General features: G+C 42.0%; 1 protein-coding gene across 8 annotated transcripts in view; it reads right to left on the reverse strand.

Annotated features, from left to right (window-relative positions):
- CEP152 (centrosomal protein 152) overlaps positions 1-19,196 on the reverse strand; it is a 105,975-nt gene extending 86,779 nt beyond the window's left edge. For all 8 annotated transcript variants that reach the window (XM_060174624.1, XM_060174623.1, XM_060174618.1 and 5 more), the window contains exons 1-5: positions 18,937-19,196; positions 12,159-12,252; positions 2,305-2,408; positions 2,023-2,095; positions 1,656-1,934 (exon numbers count right to left, since the gene is read on the reverse strand). In XM_060174624.1, coding sequence (XP_060030607.1) covers positions 1,656-1,934; positions 2,023-2,095; positions 2,305-2,408; positions 12,159-12,245 — 543 coding nt within the window. In that variant the 5' untranslated portion in view covers positions 12,246-12,252; positions 18,937-19,196. The remainder of the gene's footprint in view (positions 1-1,655; positions 1,935-2,022; positions 2,096-2,304; positions 2,409-12,158; positions 12,253-18,936) is intronic.
- Positions 19,197-19,982: the final 786 nt, after the last annotated feature.

Here is a 19,982-nt window from a genome sequence, read left to right on the forward strand (position 1 = left end):
TGCTTCACCACTTGCAAAGCTATCCCCCCACAAGTAGGGTGATAGCGCAGCAGGTTAAGCGCAGGTGGCACAAAGAGCAAGGACCAGCATTAAGGATCCCGGTTTGAGCCCCCGGCTCCCCACCTGCAGGGTAGTCACTTCACAGGCGGTGAAGCAGATCTGCAGGTGTCTATCTTTCCCCTTCTCTGTCGTCCCCTCCTCTATCCACTTCTCTCTGTCTTATCCAACAACGACGACAGCAAAGCTTTCCCCCTGCAGGTGGGGACCAGGGACTCCAACCCAGGTCGTTGTACAATGTAACATGTGTGCTCAACCAGGTGCACCACCACCCAGCTCCCAGACACCACTTCTAAACTGCTTGGCCTAACGTTTGTGAGTAAGGGTAGTAAACTAGAAAATGGAAGCAGTAAGCATAGATAGACTGCTTCCAAAACTTCATCAAGATACCTGAACATAGCTCCTCACTAAGCACAGTGGCGTGGTAGGTGAGGGTGGTGGACTTTCACAGACTTAACTTCTGAGGGTTTGATGAACTGTTTCTCTAAAGCCTCCATTTGAAACCTCTGGCCTAAGATCATGATCACAGTAGATTATGATGGGTAGACAAAACATTGGACTGAAAAGCTTAGGATAAGGGGCCGGGTGGTAGCACACCAGACTGAGCACACATACTACAAAGTACAAGGACCTGCTCAAGAATCCCGGTTCGAGCCCCTGGCTCCCCATCTGCAGAGGGGTCACTTCACAGCAGTGAAGCAGGTCTGCAGGTATCTATATTTCTCTCCCCCTTTCTGTCTTCCTCTCCTCTCTCAATGCCCTATCCAACAACAGCAGAAACAACAATAACAGTAGCAACAATAATAACAGGAAAAAAAATGGCTACCAAAAGTGAATTTGTGGTGCAGGCACCCAGCTCTAGCCGTAACACTAGAGGCAAAAAACAAAAACAAACAAACAAACAAAGCACATGGGAGTCCTGAGTTTAATCTCTGGCCAGAATATGCCAGAATGATCGCCTGGTTTCCTCTCCCACCCACCCCCCTTGATATACCTACTAATTGTGAAATTAATGAAACGTTAAATAAATAAATAAATAAAATTATAAACAGAAAACATCATGATGAATTCAACATGAGCTTGAATAAATATACTCTTTGAAATGTTTGTACTTAAAAGTAAATCTTGTCACAGGCACACATACACAAACTCTTAAGAACCAAGTCCTTGGCAATACCTAAAAATGGGGGCCGGGTGGTGGTGCACCTGGCTGAGCGCACGTTATAATGCGCAAGGACCCAGGCTCGAGTGGTAAAGCAGTGCTGCAGGTGTCTCTCTGTCTCGCTCTCTTTGTATTTCCCTCTTCCTCTTGATTTCTGGCTGTCTCTATCCAATAAATAGAGATAATAAAATTAAAGTTTATGATCAGGAGGTGGCACAGTGGATAAAGCACTGAACTCTCAAGCATGAAGTCCTGAGTTCGATCCCTGGCAGCCCTGAGTTCGATCCCTGGCAGCACATGTACCAAAGTGATACATGGTTTCCTCTCCCTCTCCCTCTCCCTCTCTCTCTCTCGCTCACTTGCGTGCGCCCTCTTACTCTCTCCTTCCCCCATCCCTCTCATTAGTAAATAAATAAAATATATTTTTTTAAAATACCTGAAAATGATTCCTTTGAGGCTCTGAAAATTTAATCACATTGGCTGTTTGATTATTAAATTCCTGTTTCTGGCCATTGGAATATGGCCTAAAGTTTTCAGGAAGATGATATAAATCAGTTTGGTCATATGCACTTGGAGGACTATAACCACTTCCACCTTCGTCTCCGCCTTCTCCAGGATGGTATCCAGGATGCTGGTCTTTGGCTTTATTCTGATTCTCTCCCCAGCCATTGACATTTTGTTCTCCAATATACATATCCCGAATCTCATTGAATTCCTATTAGAGAGTAAGAGTAAAACAAATGTGCCAAGATCTACCCTCCCCTCATCTCCCCCAGGTTGAAGGCATCAAACCAGACACTTACATTCACACTCTGAGGTTTAGGCAGCACTTGGCATTCATTCCAGTTCATTTCCAACTGCTCTGAATGATGTGGTCTTGAGAAAAGTTAAATGTTAGATTTAGAACCTATCATTCATTTGGATATTGAGTTCACAAAGAACTTCAACATTCTAACATGTTTTCCCTCCAACTTTGGTCTAAAAGTGTAACAACTGGTGTATGGTCTCATAATCATATACACTATTAGCAGCCAAGAGTCAAAAGAAAGGGACTTATATAAGAGAAAGTGACTGTGGGTCCTTACTCTCCCTCTGCGCTGTCGTCACTGCAGTCCGAATACTGGAGCTCGGGGGAAGACAGGTCATCATCCAGCATATCATGGGGAAGGTCCGTGAGTAACTGCTGCAACTGAAACAGGACAGCCAGCGTCAACATCCGACTTCAGGAACACGTGATGCTGAAGCAGAGTTGCCTCGGAATCAGTGCTTTATCTGTCCAAGTCCCCAGCGTCTCTATTTAATAAATGTCTTATATTCTATACCAGCTGTCCTCATCGTTTCACATGGAGAAAGGAAAATGCATGATACCTCAAATTCTTTTTTTTATTTATTTTTTATTTTTTTATATTTATTTTATTTATTCCCTTTTGTTGCCCTTGTTGTTTTATTGTTGTAGCTATTGTTGTTGTTGTTGTTGTTGGATAGGACAGAGAGAAATGGAGAGAGGAGGGGAAGACAGAGAGGGGGAGAGAAAGACAGACACCTGCAGACCTGCTTCACCGCCTGTGAAGCGACTCCCCTGCAGGTGGGGAGCCGGGGTTCGAACCGGGATCCTTATGCCGGTCCTTGTGCTTTGCGCCACCTGCGCTTAACCCGCTGCGCTACAGCCCGACTCCCGATACCTCAATTTCTATCCTTCTATCCGAAGGTCTAACTTTCCTCTACAGGTTTTAGATTTAAAGACATGTTTTTTGTTATTGTTTTTTTTAAAGCCTCTTTATGAAAATGCAACAAGTCATAACTCTATTATACTATCACAGGGCAGACTTGCATCTCAGAATCCTGTTCTAGCAGTAATCAGACTGTGGAGACTTAGCAGTCAGATATCCCCCAGGGGCCTGGGGCCAGAGTGGCCAGATGCACTTGGCTACAGTGGTGAGAAAGCAGTGAGTATCAGGAACAGGTGGCCAAAGCAGTCTCAAAAGCTCTAATAACGGGCTAGAAGCTTCTCGGGTAATGACTAATTAGCAGACAGGCATTTAATTCCAGTGATGAAGAGATACACAACACTCTGCTCCTGCAAAACAGGCGAGGGAAAGGAAAGTACGGGAGGGAGACTCAGCTTTCCACACAAAGCTCTCTCAAAAGCACAACTCGAAACTGACATAATGGATTTCATTGCCGCGTTTTTCTTTAGGAAAGTCAAGTCTATAGCAGTCTGCCTGTAAGAAGCAGGTAGCTTGAATTCAAGTCTCAAGATAAACTGAGATGAAGAGATTACAACTGAGATGAAGAGATTCTTGAGTTGCTTAATTTACTGACTTTCAGTTGCTATCTGTAAATTCCTTTCTTCACCTTCCAGTGGCAATAGATGTGTAATAATCAAAGGACTCAGGCAGGGGATAGACAGCATAATGGTTAGGCAAACAGACTCTCATGCCTGAGGCTCCAAAGTCCCAGAGTCAATCCCCCACCACCATAAACCAGAGCTGAGCAGTGCTCCGGTAAAAAAAAAAAAAAAAAAAAAATCAAAAGGACTCAAATGTAGTGTTAGCAAATAGCTAGAGGATTGTTTCCAGTGACTTCTTTAAGAAACTGAGTATCATCTAAATAATTTGAGGGGGTCAAGTGGTGGCACACCCAGTTGGCTGCACATGCTACAATGCACAAGTACCCAGGTTCGAGACCCCAGCCCTTACCTGCAGGGGAAAAGCCTTAAAAGTAGCAAATCAGTGCTGCAGGTGCCTCTCTTTCTCTCCCTATCTCCCCACCCCTTCTCAATCTCTCTCTATCTGTACCCAAGTAAAGTAAGATAACAATTTGAATAAATAACACCGTAATGCATATATGATCTCATCAAATAATGTAATGAATGAAGGTTTAAGATATAAAATGCCCTGTAGAACATTGGAAAGAAAAATAAAATGTTCCTTAGTCTCCAGAAGGCTTACTTTTCCCACTTTCCTCTGTGATTATTATTTTTAATTTTTTTATTATCTTTATTTATTGGCTAGAGACAGCCAGAAATCAAGAGGGAAGGGAGTGGTAGAGGGAGAAAGACAGAGATACCTGCAGGACTGCTTCACCACTCGCAAAGTTTTCCCTCTGCAGTAGGGACCGGGGGCTCAAACCCTGGTTCTTGTGCATTGTAATATATGCATTCAACTAGGTGCACCAACCACCCAGCCCCTGTGATAGAATTTTTAAGTGTAGCTATAAAATATATTAAGTATTACATCTATAATAAAATCTCTCTTAAACAAATACACATGGCATAATTTAAATTTCACTAGTCTAAGAGAAGCCTGAAAGAAATGCCTCAAATTATTAGCTGTGCTTTGGTGAAGTCCAATTTGGAAAATAAAATGAAATTGGTGAGATGGGGAGAAAAGATAGCACCTCTTCTCTACTTACAAATATATTGCTAATACTCACTACATTTAAAAAGCTGTTTGCTCAATACATTTGGCTCTTTTAAAATGAAACAAAAGAAGGACATGCAGTTCTAATGAACAAAGTTAGCTTTATCTCAAAATCAATTTATATTAATACTAGCACTGAAGTTCTTCATTTATTAGGTACCCATTCACATCGAGTAACTGAAAAAAAAGTCATTTGGGAATTATATATACCAGAGTTGACCAAAGATATAAAGAGTAAGAAACAACACTAAATGCAAAACAATGCACCAACAAATTCCTATACTGTGGCCTTCAAATCAAAAATAGAAAGTCATTTTATAAACACAAAATTCAAAAGGGGATGGGGGAAACAACCAGAGAGTCTTTTAAAGGTAGTCCAACATGTTTTTTCTATAATTACACATAACTGCTTGAAGGAAAAAAAAAAAAAAAACTCCCACATGTTACCCAGGGAAAAACAACAAAATTAATGTTTTATACTTACATCAAGTAAGGACTCCTGTACAGAAAGAATATTTTCTTCTAAACCTTCAGCAAGGTTCAAGTACAGAGTCTCATAATTCAGGGAAACAGTGACATCTGAGCAGTACATTTCTCCCCCTCTCAAAGACAGAAAAAGCTACTCAATAATTAAGCAAATGTTGTGGCTTCTTTTGTGATACCACAAAAATCAACAAAAGCGGTATCTGTGAAAGAGATTAATCTGAGCATAAGCAGTAAGTTCATCAAAATGCTTTTGGAGCTATAGGATAAACTTATAAACTATAGTAATCATTTCTGATGTATTTAGGGTCCTATATTTTACATATATAAGAACATTTTTATAACAGTTTCATTCACCTTCAAAAAGATCTGTCCATCAAGGTCTTTGGCACAGTTGGGCCATATTCCTTGGCTTCTCTAACCCTCAAAGCAGATGCTGAATGAGATAAATGAAGTCCCTAGCAAGGCCACTCAGAAACAAAGCTCCACCCCCACAGCTCCCATTTCCCAGGATCAAAGTGTGCCTTCCTCATATACAGTATCACATAGATTTTGCTTTTTCTCATTGAGTCACAAAATTACCATATCAATTTGTGCATGTTACCAACTTGAGAATTTTGGAAACTATAAATTTCGCTCAGAGATTCACCCAACTACCAAATACAAGTTCTAAGCAACAACAGTAGTCCTTATCAATGACTAGATTTAATTTCATTCCTCAATTTCAAATTAATCTGATTTATTTTGGAAATAATCTTGCAAAACCAGTCTTCTCTAGGCTGTTACTGTGCATCACTAGAGTTTAATAATTAGAAGAGATACCTTCCCTTGAAGTAAAAAGGCAGTTTGTCGCTGCCAGAGTTTCTGCTGAAAGGCATTCTAACCTAATTCTATAAGCCGAATGCCCTTTATAGTTAGTTCACAAGTGTCTTACCTATAATGAAAGGAAAGAAGATACTGTACTTAAAGGACTTCATCAGCAAAAACAGTTTATAGTAACTCATATAGCAGACAGACAGACAGAAAAAAAGAAAGAACTATGGGGGAAGCATAAAACAGAGAACATGCAAACCATTGTTGGGATTTTTTTTTTTACATAAATTAACTAAAGAAACTGTCTCAGGAGACTCTAATCCTCAATATTCATGAAAGCCAAGAGTTCTCCAATTACACAACATACAATATGTCTCTCCCAGGAGAAAATCTGCAAATGGAATAACTAGCTCTCATATTTCTTTTAAACGGGTTACTTCTAGGTACACTGAAAAGATTCTAATATTAAAAATGAGTTGTTAGAAAATGTTTTCAAAGACACACAGGAAGCAAAATGCTCATTTGAAACTAAAAGCCAAGTTTGAAACATCCTTAAAAGGTGCCATGTGGAACTGACAAAGGGCCAAAGTTCTTGGCAGCTAAAACTGTAGTTTATAAAAGTTTAGATAATGGGGGAGTCGGGCTGTAGCGCAGCAGGTTAAGTGCAGGTGGTGCAAAGCACAAGGACCGGCATAAGGATCCCGGTTCGAACCCCAGCTCCCCACCTGCAGGGGAGTTGCTTCACAGGCGGTGAAGCAGATCTGCAGGTGTCTATCTTTCTCTCCTCCTCTCTGTCTTCCCCTCCTCTCTCCGTTTCTCTCTGTCCTATCCAACAACGACAACAACAATAATAACTACAACAATAAAACAACAAGGGCAACAAAAGGGAATAAGTAAATATTAAAAAAAATTTTTTTTTAAAGTTTAGATAATGGGAATGAAAAAATAAATTCATTCCCTTAGTTACACTGAATTTTATGGTGTCTGTAGGGGATACCTGGTTTAGGTTGCCAAATAGCTGAAAAAAATATATACATATAGCAGGCCAGCCAAATAGCCCAGCTTGGAAACTCTGCCTGCTTGGCCATGGGCCCGACCCAACTTCAAGGTCAGCACCCACTACACTGGAAGGAACTTTGGTGCCATGGTGATCTCTTCTATCTATCTGTCTGTCTGTCTGTCTGTCTGTCTACTATCTATCTCAAAAAGTCAGCCTATCGTGGTTAAGCCCTGGAGACAGAGAGACAGGGGAGTCAGGCAGTGCGCAGCAGGTTAAGCGCACTTGGCGCAAAGCGCAAGGACCTGAGTAAGGATCCAGTTGGAGCCCCCGGCTTCCCACCTGCAGGGGAGTCACTTCACAGGTGTTGAAGCAGGTCTGTGGGTGTCTGTCTTTCTCTCTCCCTCTGTGTCTTCCCCTCCTCTCTCCATTTCTCTCTGTCCTATCCACCAACAACGACATCAATAACCACAACAATGTTATACAACAAGGGCAACAAAAGGGAAAATAAATAAATATTTAAAAAAATTTTTTTTAAAAAGATAGACAGGCAGATGTCAAATAGGCAATATATACATATATATGGTAACATTTACTAGACAATTATGGCAAGCCCTACAGACAACACAATAGAAATCAGGTCTGAAAAGAACTCTGAAACTTGCCCAAATCAAACTCTCCTACTAAAGGGAAGCAAATCAAGGCGCACTGGTGAGGGGTAAGCCTACGAAAAATGAGCACTACAGGGCTAGGCAGTGGTGCACCCGCCCACCCAGGAGAGGCCATGGCACCATGCTCAGTCCCCACCTGCAGGGGGCAGTTTCACTAGCGGTGAAGCAGTGTTGCATGTCTCTCCCCACCCCTCTTATTCCTTTCTTCTCAATTAAAAATAGAGAGGAGGAGGAGGAAGGAAAAAGAAAAGAAAGGGGGAAAAAAAGGAAAGGAAAGGGGATAAAAGGGAAAAAAGGAAAGGGGAGGGCAGGGGAGGGGAGGGGAGGGAAGGAGAGGAGAGGAGAGGAGAGGAGAGGAGAGGAGAGGAGAGGAGAGGAGAGGAGAGGAGAGGAGAGGAGAGGAGAGGAGAGGAGAGGAGAGGGGAGGAGAGGGGAGGAGAGGGGAGGAGAGGGGAGGAGAGGAGAGAGGAAAAGCTACCAGGAGTGGAGGATTCATATTTTTTTTTTCCACCAAGGTTATCACCGGGGTACGGTGCCTGCACTATGAATCCACCACTCCCCGCAGCCTTTTGTTTGTTTGTTTTTGTTTTACAGAGAGAAATTGAAAAGTGAGGAGAAATAGAGGAGGGGAGAGAAAAATAATACAAAACACAAATACTGGCTGTATAGCTCCCTCTAGTGGGGACAAAGTAGCAAAATGTTTCTGTAACTAATCAAGGCAGTTAAAAAGTGGAAGAGAGACAACACAGTGGGACATCTTACTCTAAAATGCACGAATCTAAGCTCCGTTGAGCTCTATTATTCTCTTAGACAATAGCAAAACCGGGAGCGACTTAAATCTGGTGCAAGTTTCTGCCTGCCATCTGCTACCTTTCTGCTCAAGATCATTTTCCAGGTTGTAAACATAACACCCTCAAGAAGGGTGGTCAGATGATAGCTCCCCTGGTAGAGCATATACTTCACCATGTGTGGGGAACAAGCTTTGGGGTTGACCAGCATGTGGGAGCATCATGAAAGGAGAAGCTACATGAGAAGTGTGACCATGCTGTGGTGACTCACCCCCTTTCCCTCCCCCCCACCCAGCCCCTGACACTCCACTTTCACTCTCTCTGGGGAAAAGAAAAAAAAAAGACAAGAGTCCACTAGAAGCAGTGGAATCAGGGTCAGGTGGCGGCGCACCTGGTTGAATGCACATGTTACAGTGCACAAGGACCCTGGTTTGAGCCCCTGGTCCCCACCTGCAGGGGGAAAGCTTTGCCCCTCTCAATTTCTGACTCTCTCTCTATCCAGCAGTAAATAAAGATAAAAAAATGTTTTAAAATAAATAAATATGAAGAAGCAGTGGAATCTGCCAGCACTCATCTGTTGTTGGACACTTGGGTTGCTTCCAGGTTTTGGTTATTACAAATTGTCCTGCTATGAACACAAGTATATGGGCAACATAGGTATATCTACGTATTCCTATGTTCATAGCAGCACAATCTGTAATAGCCAAAATCTGGAAGCAGCCCAGGTGTCCAACAACAAATGAGTGGCTGAGCAAGTTGTGGTCTATATACACAATGGAGTACTACTCAGCTGTTAAAGATGATGACATGCACCTTCTTCACCTCATCTTGGATAGAGCTTGAAGGAATCCTGTAAAGTGAAATAAGTCAGAAAGAGAAGGAAGAATATGGGATGATCTCACTCACAGACAGAAGTTGAGAAATAAGAACAGAAGGGGAAATATTGTGCAGAACTTGGACTGGGTTTGGTGTATTGCACCAAAGTAAAGGACTCTGGGTGAGTGGGGTGAGGGTGGCCTTCAGGTCCTGGTGCATGATGGAGGAGGACCTACCATGAATCCAATAAAAAATTTTAAGAGAAGGAGGAGGAGAAGGAAAATATAAGCATAAAGCCCAGTGACAAAAAAAAAAAAAGTAGTAGTAGCTTGGCAGCACAGATTACTAAGACTCTTATCATTTCATTCTCCAGAACCTGCTAATAATCACAGAGCTTATTCTCAGAACAATGAATTAAGTTTATCTAAACACCAGCACACTGTGAGATTCCAAACAGCCAGCTACCTTAAACTTGTAGCATTAGCAACAACTTTAAAGTTTATAAAAACTAGTATTATCACAACAAAATAACAACTCCAACTGTAATATCTGATGATAGAATCACAAAGGGTGACCATCAGTGAGAAGAAATATTTTGGAAACCCACTGTTACATCCTATGTGACTTAATAAAAGATTTTCTGAATTCTTCTTCTCTGGCTCAACTTTAGAAATGTTTGCCTAGAATAGTTTGGATGAAGTCTTCTTAGGAGCATGAAGGAAAAGTCTATCAGTAGTCCTAAGATCACATAGCAAGATAATATGAATTCTGAGAAGCTGGAAGGGATTTGAGGGACAGGAATATGAATTTGTTGTGATACCCCATCTCTGTGGCATTGGCACCCTCACTTACCAAAATCTAATTTCTGTTAACTGTGTGAGAGACAAGTTTTAGCTGAAACTCTGGGTTATGCATTTCTCAGCTATTCCTTGGACCACAGTGGCCCCATTTTTCCCCAATACACCAGTTAGAATTGTGACTATTTAGAAATGACCATAGTGCCTCACTTTTCTGCAAATATTTCACAAGGTTTTTTTCTTTTAATATAGAGGGTCTATTCATGGTAGTTTGTGTCTTGAGATTCCGTGGGTCTAAATGCTTTCTGAACGTTGAATCACGTCACTAAATCCTTTTATTTGTCCACTAAAGATCAAATGTGATTTTTCCACTTTTCCTTTCAATGCAAGCAATGAAGGAAGCAGAAATGGAAAAGACAAGATCATAAGGGGGGGGGTCTGCTAAATAGAATGGAGGATGGAATTCAGACTCTGGTTTATTTACTGATTTAAAGGCAAGTGTGGACAAGAGTCCGACTGACCCCAAAGCACCACAATTAAATTCTTGGTAAAGCATATTGTATAAACAATTGGTCATTTGCATTAGAAAGACAAAAATCAAAAATAAGGATTATTTGTCATATACAGGAAGAGACTTACAGAACACTTAGCAATAGACTATAAGACTGATATCGTCTTCTCAGCTACTATGAGGTAATACACACAATCTTCTTACATAAGTGAACTATTACAAAGTGACTGAGTAGAGAAAGCACTATATAGTAACCCATAACTAACAGTTAGTTATAACCTGGCCAACGGTCCCAAAGCAAAATACTGGGCTTTGCCTTAACTTCCCAATACAGTGAACTGCTGCTCTCTACGTAGGCTCAAGGAAACTAGGAGCTTGAAAGATTTTGGATATGCAAACAAGCCTAGGTGTTTGATCAATTTATGATTTTAACTTGCAGTCACAAAATATGCATACAGCTGAATTTTATGAATAGCTTTGAATCTCTTTGAGCTCTCCTCTCACTTCGGTTAACGCTTTAAAGTAATTAAATATATTTGGTCCATGTGTAAAATTTCTCAGTTTTCTACAAAACAGTCTCATGCCCATACTAGGTCCTCCTCCATCATGTACCAAGACCTGAAAGTCTCTGCCTCTCCAGTTACCCTGAGTCCTTTACTTTGGTGCAATACCCCAAACCCAGTTCAAGTTCTACTTTATGTTTCCCCTTTCAGCTCTTATTTCTCAACTTCTGTCCATGAGTGAGATCATCACAGCTTCATCCTTCTCTTTCTGGCTTATCTCACTTAACATGCTTCCTTTAAGCTCCTCAAGATGAGGTGAAGAAGGTGAATGATTAACATGAGCCACATATAATCACCATGTTAGAATTAAGATTGCTAGATAAGACTCATTCCTAGACATTTCACCTCTTGAAGCCTCCTTTTCTTATGGAAATATTCTCCCCCAGCATACAATCAAGAAGCAACCCCATGGCTACTTTATATGTTGTCTGGAATTAATTGCCTCCTTAACTAATACTCCCTTTAAATTTTTCATGTGATAGACCTGCCAGTCATTATACTTCCTAGATACTTTCTGTATCTCTCCAATCATTTTTCAATGAAAAACCACCTTCAGAATATAATTTGGGGGGGGCCGGGTGGTGGTGCACTTGGTTGATCGCACATGCCACAATGATCACGGACCCAGGTTCAAGTTCCCACTCTCCACTGGCATGGGGAAAGTTTCACAAGTGTTGAAGCAGTGCTGCAGGTATCTCTCTGTCTCTCTCCCTCTCCTTCTCTATCTCCCCTTTCCCTCTTGATTTCCGGCTATCTCAAATAAATAAAGATAATTTTTTAAAAATTAAAAAATATTCAGAATATTTTTCTTCTACATCTTTAAAAAGTCTACCAGAGTAACTCCTTAAATGGAACCTCTCACAAATTTTAGTAGCTAAATTTCAGTGGATTATTCAAAGGCACCAGGCCACGAAAACCTTATGCCGTGCGTTCTCAAAACAACGGAATGCCTACATCCTAATCCCTGTAACAAAGATAGCCATAAAAACCCAGTCAAGATCTGGAAAGTCTAGCCATGGTCATCGACACTATGCCCCTGGTGACATGGGTTTAGAATCTTGTTTTCTGAGCAACTTACCTCTTTCTCCCTTTCATAGTCTTCTTTGTCATATTCTTCATCTTCATTTTGTGTCTGCAGTGCCACACTGCCAAAGTCTAATGACATGGTCCTTCTGTGGAAAGAGGAAGAGGTTCCATTTCTAAGTCGTCCCATAAAATATCCCTAGATCAAACAACTCAAGAGATGGCATGCACAAAAGGCAACAATAGCCTGGGAAAAGCTACCTGTAACTCATGTATGAGAAAGGGTTAGTGCTTCAAACTAATGTTCTTGCAAATTGTTAATATATATATATATGTATATATATATATATATACATATATATATATATATATGGAGAGAGAGAGAGAGAAAGCTGATGACAGCAATTCATTGAAAAGAAAAATGCAAATAGCTTTAAATCTAATACTAAGAACTTTCTAGACTCTGGAAAGTAGCACTTAGAAGCAGGAAGGCTTCTTTTGTCTTCGCGCACACATACACACATAATAATAAACAAGTAAAGTGTGAAAACAAAGATGCTAAGACTAATATTACTCTCAAATTTTCTCATTTGTGATGTGAAATCAAACATGGCATACATTGGTAGTATCCTTTTGAATTAATGATCCTACCAAAAGCCATTTTCAGCCTGGTGAATTCAATGCCATAGAGCACACAAGAAAAATAGAAACAAATGGAATTTTAGCAGTCATCTACTCAGGAAAGACAGAAGTTTAGACTGGGAAGCTGTACAACTGTAAAGTTCCAACTCCAAAAGCAACAAGTGAGAGTATCCTGGAGAATGGTAACTGCAGTGACAGGAACAGCAGCTGGAGCTGCTTCAAGCACTCACAGTCAACTGACTGCTACTGGTTAGGATTATATTTAGGGACCCTGACACTACACAAAAACTACCCAGAATTCCAAACTTCTGAACAACACTGACAAAGATGTCACTGCCCTTCATTCAGTTCCAGTCTTCTGTGTGACGGTGAAGTACACTTTGGTTGCAGCTGGAGCTCATTCACTCATTCACCACACTTTTGGGGCCCTATTAAACTGGAAGGGAAAGATGAGACATATTCCCAGCAAACCAAATACATTTTACATAAAGAATTTAGTTCCCTTGTGTTAACAGCTGAGAATTAGGATCACAAAATTGTACGTAAGCCAACAGTTTTTACTACTGTAAAAAATAACCCCCTTTTTTAAATCTAAGGCACCTTTGATTGTGGGAATTGGTTCCATTTATACCCCTAAGGGGAAAAAAATGTGGCCAGTTAAATGATACATTACTAATTTTAAAATGTAGCCTGACTTTGTAGGTGTTAAAATGTGAAACTGTGGGCCTTAGAATAGAGTAATGTAGGGAGAGGGTAGATAGCAGAATGGTTATGCAAAGAGACTCACATACTGAGACTCCAAAGTCCCAGGTTCAATCCCCCGCCCACCAGAGCTGATAAATGCTCTGGTAAAAATAAATAAATAAATAAATAAATAAACAAACAAACAAGATAGAGTAGAGGTAATGCAGCATTACAGATTAACACAAGCCAAAATCTCAAAGCTGAGCATCCCATTATGTCAGGGTTTTTGTTGATAGTTTTCAAGGACTTAGTTAAGTTTCTTGGCCAAATTTGCAGCTGATGTTTTTTTTTTAATTATTTATTTATTTTCCCTTTTGTTGCCCTTTGTTGTTTAACATTGTTGTGGTTATTGATGTCATTGTTGGATAGGACAGAGAGAAATGGAGAGAGGAGGGGAAGACAGAGTGGAGTAGAGAAAGACAGACACCTGCAGACCTGCTTCACCTCCTGTGAAGCGACTCCCCTGCAGGTGGGGAGCCGGGGGCTCCAACCGGGATCCTTACACCGATCCTTGTGCTTGGTGCCATGTGCGCTTAACCCACTAAGCCACCACCCGATGCCCTGACGTTTTTTTTTATCCCTCCCTCACTGGTCCCGACAACCACTCCATCCTTTTCAACTCTTGTCAACTCAAACTATTCTTAGCACCACAAACCCTCCCAGACTCTGCTGCTTATACAAATCTACTCCTTCCATCCTGGTGCCAGCATTAACAGAAGGAACATGAGTAGTTTTTCACAGAGAGGGAAACTACAGATGCTTTTGGGAAATTTCAACCTTGTCTCCACTCAGGTGCTACAGGAACCCCCTTATATGAAAACACTCAGTGCTATATACAGTACAAAGCCCAGAGCATAGCTAAAATTGTCAGGAAAAAAATAAAAAAAATTCAGTGTCTCTAGGATTGTTCTCACTATTGCAAGTGAATAACAAAACTACAGAGTCTGTAGATAACGAAAATACTAATTCACTTAAATCCCAGGTCTTTCAATGCAAGCCAGCAAACCTCAAAGTGATAAAGATAACACATGACAGAAGATAACCACCAGAATTTTGCATATGACAAAAGAGAGCATTACAAGTCAAACATGAAAACATACATCCTTAATAAGGCAGAAAAAAATATGAAGAAATAATAACAAATATTTTCAAAATGCATGTTAATGAGAAAAACCCCAATTTAAAAATGGACAACTGACATGATGATTCATTTTTTAAAAAATGTTGGATTAGCTTAAAAGTGCTTAAGTTCATGAATTCAAAAATGTGCTTTAAACAATGAAATGTGACTTTCAACCACTAAATTGAAAAAAGAAAAAACCTAGTGGTAGCTATTTTCTAGGAACTTCTAGTGCTAGTATTAACTACAAAAACCATCTTAAAATCTATTAATATTGGGAGTTGGGCGGTGGCACAGTGGGTTAAGCGCAGGTGGCGCAAAGCACAAGAACAGGCGTAAGGATCCTGGCTCGAGCCCCCGGCTCCCCACCTGCAGGGGAGTCGCTTCACAGGCGGTGAAGTAGGTCTGCAGGTGTCTGTCTTTCTCTCCCCCTCTCTGTCTTCTCCTCCTCTCCCCATTTCTCTCTGTCCTATCCAACAACAACGACATTAATAATAACTACAACAATACAACAAGAGCAACAAAAGGAAATAAATAAATATTTTTTTAAAATCTATTAATATTGATAAAACATTTCTTTGATGAAAATATTTTAAACAATTTTGGCAGTATGTGGCACTAGTAAGAATGATGAGATATTTCTATGTCTACTGAATGATCATTAAGAAAATGAAAATGTAAAATAAGTGTCCAATAAGCTTTAAAAAAAACAAAAAACTGTTTTCCTGAACCTACTAACAAGACTCTGGCCTGTCCTCTGTTATACCCAAACTGGAAAGGCTTAGGCTCCATGCTCACTTTACTGTTCTGGACTATGTTTTCTTTGTCCTCCTTTCAATGAGAAGAAAGATCAATGGGTGGTTAGTTGGACAATATATTCAAAGGCAATAGAGCATTGTTTTTTGTGTTTTTGGTTTTTTTTTTTTTTGGCCTCATCTAATTCTTCTAGCGTTGGCCCTTCTTCCGTAGCCAGTCAACAGCATCAGGTTGAGCCTGATGTAAAGTTTCCAGACCTCCTTTGAATCTGGAGAGGTGGCAGTCGTTGACTATGTGGGTCATAGTCTGTCTGTAGCCGCAGGGGCAGTTCGGGTCGTCTCTGGCTCCCCAGCGATGGAACATAGCGGCGCACCGGCCATGGCCTGTTCGATAGCGATTGAGGAGGGCCCAGTCATAACGTGCTAGGTCAAAGCCGGGTTGACGCTTGCAGGGGTCTGTGATGAGGTGTTTGTTCTTTACCTCAGCTGACTGCCAACTCTGTTTCCAAGAGTCTGGAACAGAGAAGTTCAGTGTAGGCGTAGGGGACCAGATTGGGTGACAAGATGGCAAGCGTTGGACAGGGTGGGCGAAGATATCCGCATATATTGGCAGGTCCGGTCGAGCGTAGACGTGGGAAATGAACTTAGATGATGCCGCATCCCGACGAATATCTGGCGGGGCGATGTTGCTAAGAACTGGCAGCCATGGAACCGGGGTGGAACGGATGGTTCCAGAAATTATCCTCATGGAGGAATATAATTTGGAATCGACCAAGTGGACATGGGGGCTACGGAACCATACTGGGGCACAGTATTCTGCAGTGGAATAGCATAATGCCAGAGACCTAATAATGCATCTAATAATCTATAATGCATGAGCACTCTGAAGGCAAAATTAAAACATGTCACCTCCTATATTTTGCACATAGTAGTCGGCAAACAGCAAATACTTGTTAAATAAAGAGTATACATTCATGCTGGCCTATAAGTGCCTGTTATTGCAATTAAATGTCACTGAACATTTATAGTGTGTCAGGTTATATCCTAGATGTATCTAAGAAGTATCAGTCATGAGGAGCTCAAAGTCTCTTAGAGAAACAATGATACAAATTAATAGCTACAATATAACACACTATCGCAAATTATAGTAGTATAGTAGTATGTAGTAGAGGAATGTACAAAAAAATAATAATTTTGCCTAAGAAGGAAATCTGAGAAATTTCACATAAAGACCATGGATTTGAAACAGGTCTTTCAGGACAGGACATAATGAGAGGAATACGGGGTGCTCATTCAGACAACCTGGGCTCAGAACTGGTTCCTGGTTCTTCTAGTTATCAACTGTGCAACCTTAAGTTAAGGTTTACTTAAGGTAACTCTCTAACCTAAACTGTTTCCAAACTTTCATCAATCAAATGGGAGTAAAAATTATACCTACTTCAAAGACTTGTGAGGATTCACAAGCATTAAGTGCTTAACATTGTTTAACAATCGATATGTTACAGTTCTGTTATTTTGATATTAATACTGCCAACTAGGAGTCAGACATTTACAAAGAAGTTAAAGGAAAAAACTTTATCTGAGAAAAGTGGCTTGTGGGAAACCTCACTTCAAGTAGTATAAGTTATTCTGGGATGCTAATGCCATCCATCTCCTTCCAGATGCCCACCCAATTCTCTTCCCCCAGGAAATGAGTACATACTTTGCACTTCCAGTTCTATCTCTTATATTTCTCCTAAGGCCGTAACTTCAGCGTCTTATCTGAGTACACTTTGTTTACAGAGTACATATACTGCTATGCATTGTAAAAGATAAGGTGAAATTCAACTTAAATTTGACTCAAGTTTCTAAGACAGAAATGGGGTTAAGTGTCACAAGAGAAGTGGTATAAAATCCTTGGCGGGAGTCGGGCGGTAGCGCAGTGGGTTAAGCTCACATGGCGCCAAGGCAAGGACCAGCATAAGGATCCCGGTTCAAGCCCCCGGCTCCCCACCTGCAGGGGAGTCACTTCACAAGCAGTGAAGCAGGTCTAGGTGTCTATCTTTCTCTCCCCCTCTCTGTCTTCCCCTCCTCTCTCCATTTCTCTCTGTCCTATCCAACAACGACGACATCTACAACAACAGGAATAATAACTACAACAACAATAAAAAAACAAGGGCATCAAAAGGGAAAATAAATATAATAATAAAAAGTATTTTAAAAACCCTTGCCTTAGACTAGGGAAAGATAGAAACAGGCTGGGGGTATGGATCGACCTGTCAATGCCCATGCTCAGCCGAGAAGCAGCTACAGAAGCCAGACTCCTACCATCTGCTCCCCATAAACAACCTTGATCCATACTCCCAGCGAGGGAGAAGCGATAGGATGAAGGTAAGTGGACTCCAGCTCCAGCTCCATCAGCACCCAGACAGAGAGAAGGGAAAGGAGAGGGACATATGGAGGTTCTGATGTCATGAGTGGCTTAGGGGGAAAGAGAAGACTGAATCAGGAAAAAAAGGGGCAACTATGTATAAATGTGGACAGATAGTTGTAGAGAAGATAGTTGGCCCATGTCTACAACTTTAGGGGAACAGTGGTGGACTGCAGCGGGGAGAGTGAAAATTCGGAACTCTTGTGAGAATGGTGTGGATTCAAACCCCTGTCGACATGTAATTCTGTAATATAAAAATATTAAAAATAAAATAACAATAATAAAGAATAATCCCCATCAGTGAAAAAAAAAATCCTTGGCTTAGAAAATGTACTTATTAACACATTAGCTTTACTTCCAGAAAAGCAAACAAGACACTACAAGCTCCGTTTTAGACTTGAAGTGCCAAGCTGAGTCCCATTCACAGACCTAGCAAATCACCACACACCACGGAGCAATACTCAAGGTGACAACATTTCACAACGCTTTGGAGGAGGGAGAGAAAAGAAACATCACAAATGCTGACAGTTATCTTTATGACCGGTGCTCATCAGGAGAGAGGTTTGGACAAATGCATTCAGAGTGCCTCCCCCTCCGCCCCCGCTCCTGAGACTGGAACGAGAGGCCGGTCCCCCATACCCACAGGTCAAGTGAGAATAATTCAATGACCTTAAGGAACTTCAGTGTCAACTACTGCACAACCGATAGGTTGGTTCAGTGAGCTCCAGGTGGCAGGGGCTGCAGGTTGAGGTTGCCGGAGCTGCAGGCTGGGGCTGCAGGGGCTGCAGAGGCTGCAGGTTGGGGCTGCAGGTTCCGGCCGCCCGCATCACCTGCTCTCTGGACGACACACGTGTAACAGAGCGGCCACTGTGAGCCAGGCGCGGAACCAAGGCGACGGCGCAGAGGGTCCCCAGGACAGTAGACTCAAGGCTACCAGCGCAACCTGGAGGAGACGAGAGGAGCTCCCCTGACCTCACTTACTAAGCAGTATCAAGGAGGGTGGATGACACCTCAAGTCTAAATTTAGCTAAGCCCTGCAGCCACTGCTTATTTTGGGGAGGGGGAGAAAGTCATCCCTGCAGGGAACTTTCCACCCGGATCCCGAGGACCCAGCACCCCCTCCGACCCCGGCTCTCCAGCCCAGGAGAGAAGAAGAACTCACCAGGAAACACTGGGTGCTGTCACTACCCGGGAGCTAAGCCCCAGCACGAACCAACTTGCAGCAAGTCCCCTTCCCCCAGGCTCTGAGCCTCCAGCGCCTTCCTGGTCACAACCGAACCCTGAGGTCTGACGCCATTGAGAAGCAGCCGCCTGCTTCAATCGCCGGGTCGAGGCGGCCCCGTGGGCGGGGCCATGGCTGCTGTGGGCGGGGCGTGGGGGCGGAAGTCCCTGCTTCCCTCAAGCTTAGTTGAGAGGTCCGCCTGCAGTTGCAGCTGTATGGCTGTTTGAAAGCTGGCGCCAGAGGTGGCGGGAAGTCCCTCCTGTGCGCCCATTGGTGAACTTCGGAGCCAATAACTAAAGAGATGACACTGGAGGGGGCGGGGTTGCCGGTTGCTTAGAGACGCCGAAGCGCCACGCCCCGCAGCCCTGTCCGCCAGGGTTCTCAGGCCACCTGTGCTGGAGAGGGGTGATGTGCCTTGCGAACCCCCAACGTAGGCTTCCCCTTCTTAAACCCCAATTCTCAGCTTCAGTACGCAGAACCCCTCACTTCCCTCACCGAACCTTCACTTTAGAGCTGTATGTGTTTGCATTTGACTTGCTAAGTCCCTAAGGCACCTCTGTATCCAAGGCACCTAAACAGCTTTAGAGAGTACTTTTTTCTTTTCTTTTTTTCTCTTTCCTTTATTGGGGGATTAATGTTTTACAGTCGACAGTAAATACAATAGTTTCTCAGTTTTCCACATAACAATACAACCCCCACTAGGTCCTCTGTCATCCTTTTCCAGGCCTGTACTGGAGAGTACTTCACTTTTTCATCTTGCTTGCCTTGTTTCGATCTCTTTCCTTTTTATTTAATTTTACTTTTTAAAGTGTTTATTGGGCATTAATGGTTTGTAAAATACAATAGTTCGTACATGTGTAACGTTTCTCAGTTTTCCACATAAGAATTCAGCCTCCATTAGATCCTCCTCTGCCATCATGTTCCAGGACCTGAACCCTCCCTACCTCCCACCCCAAGTTCTTTACTTTGGTGTAATGCATCATTTA

The sequence above is a fragment of the Erinaceus europaeus genome, chromosome 16 (assembly GCF_950295315.1).
Source record: "Erinaceus europaeus chromosome 16, mEriEur2.1, whole genome shotgun sequence".
Taxonomy (NCBI): Eukaryota; Metazoa; Chordata; class Mammalia; order Eulipotyphla; family Erinaceidae; genus Erinaceus; species Erinaceus europaeus.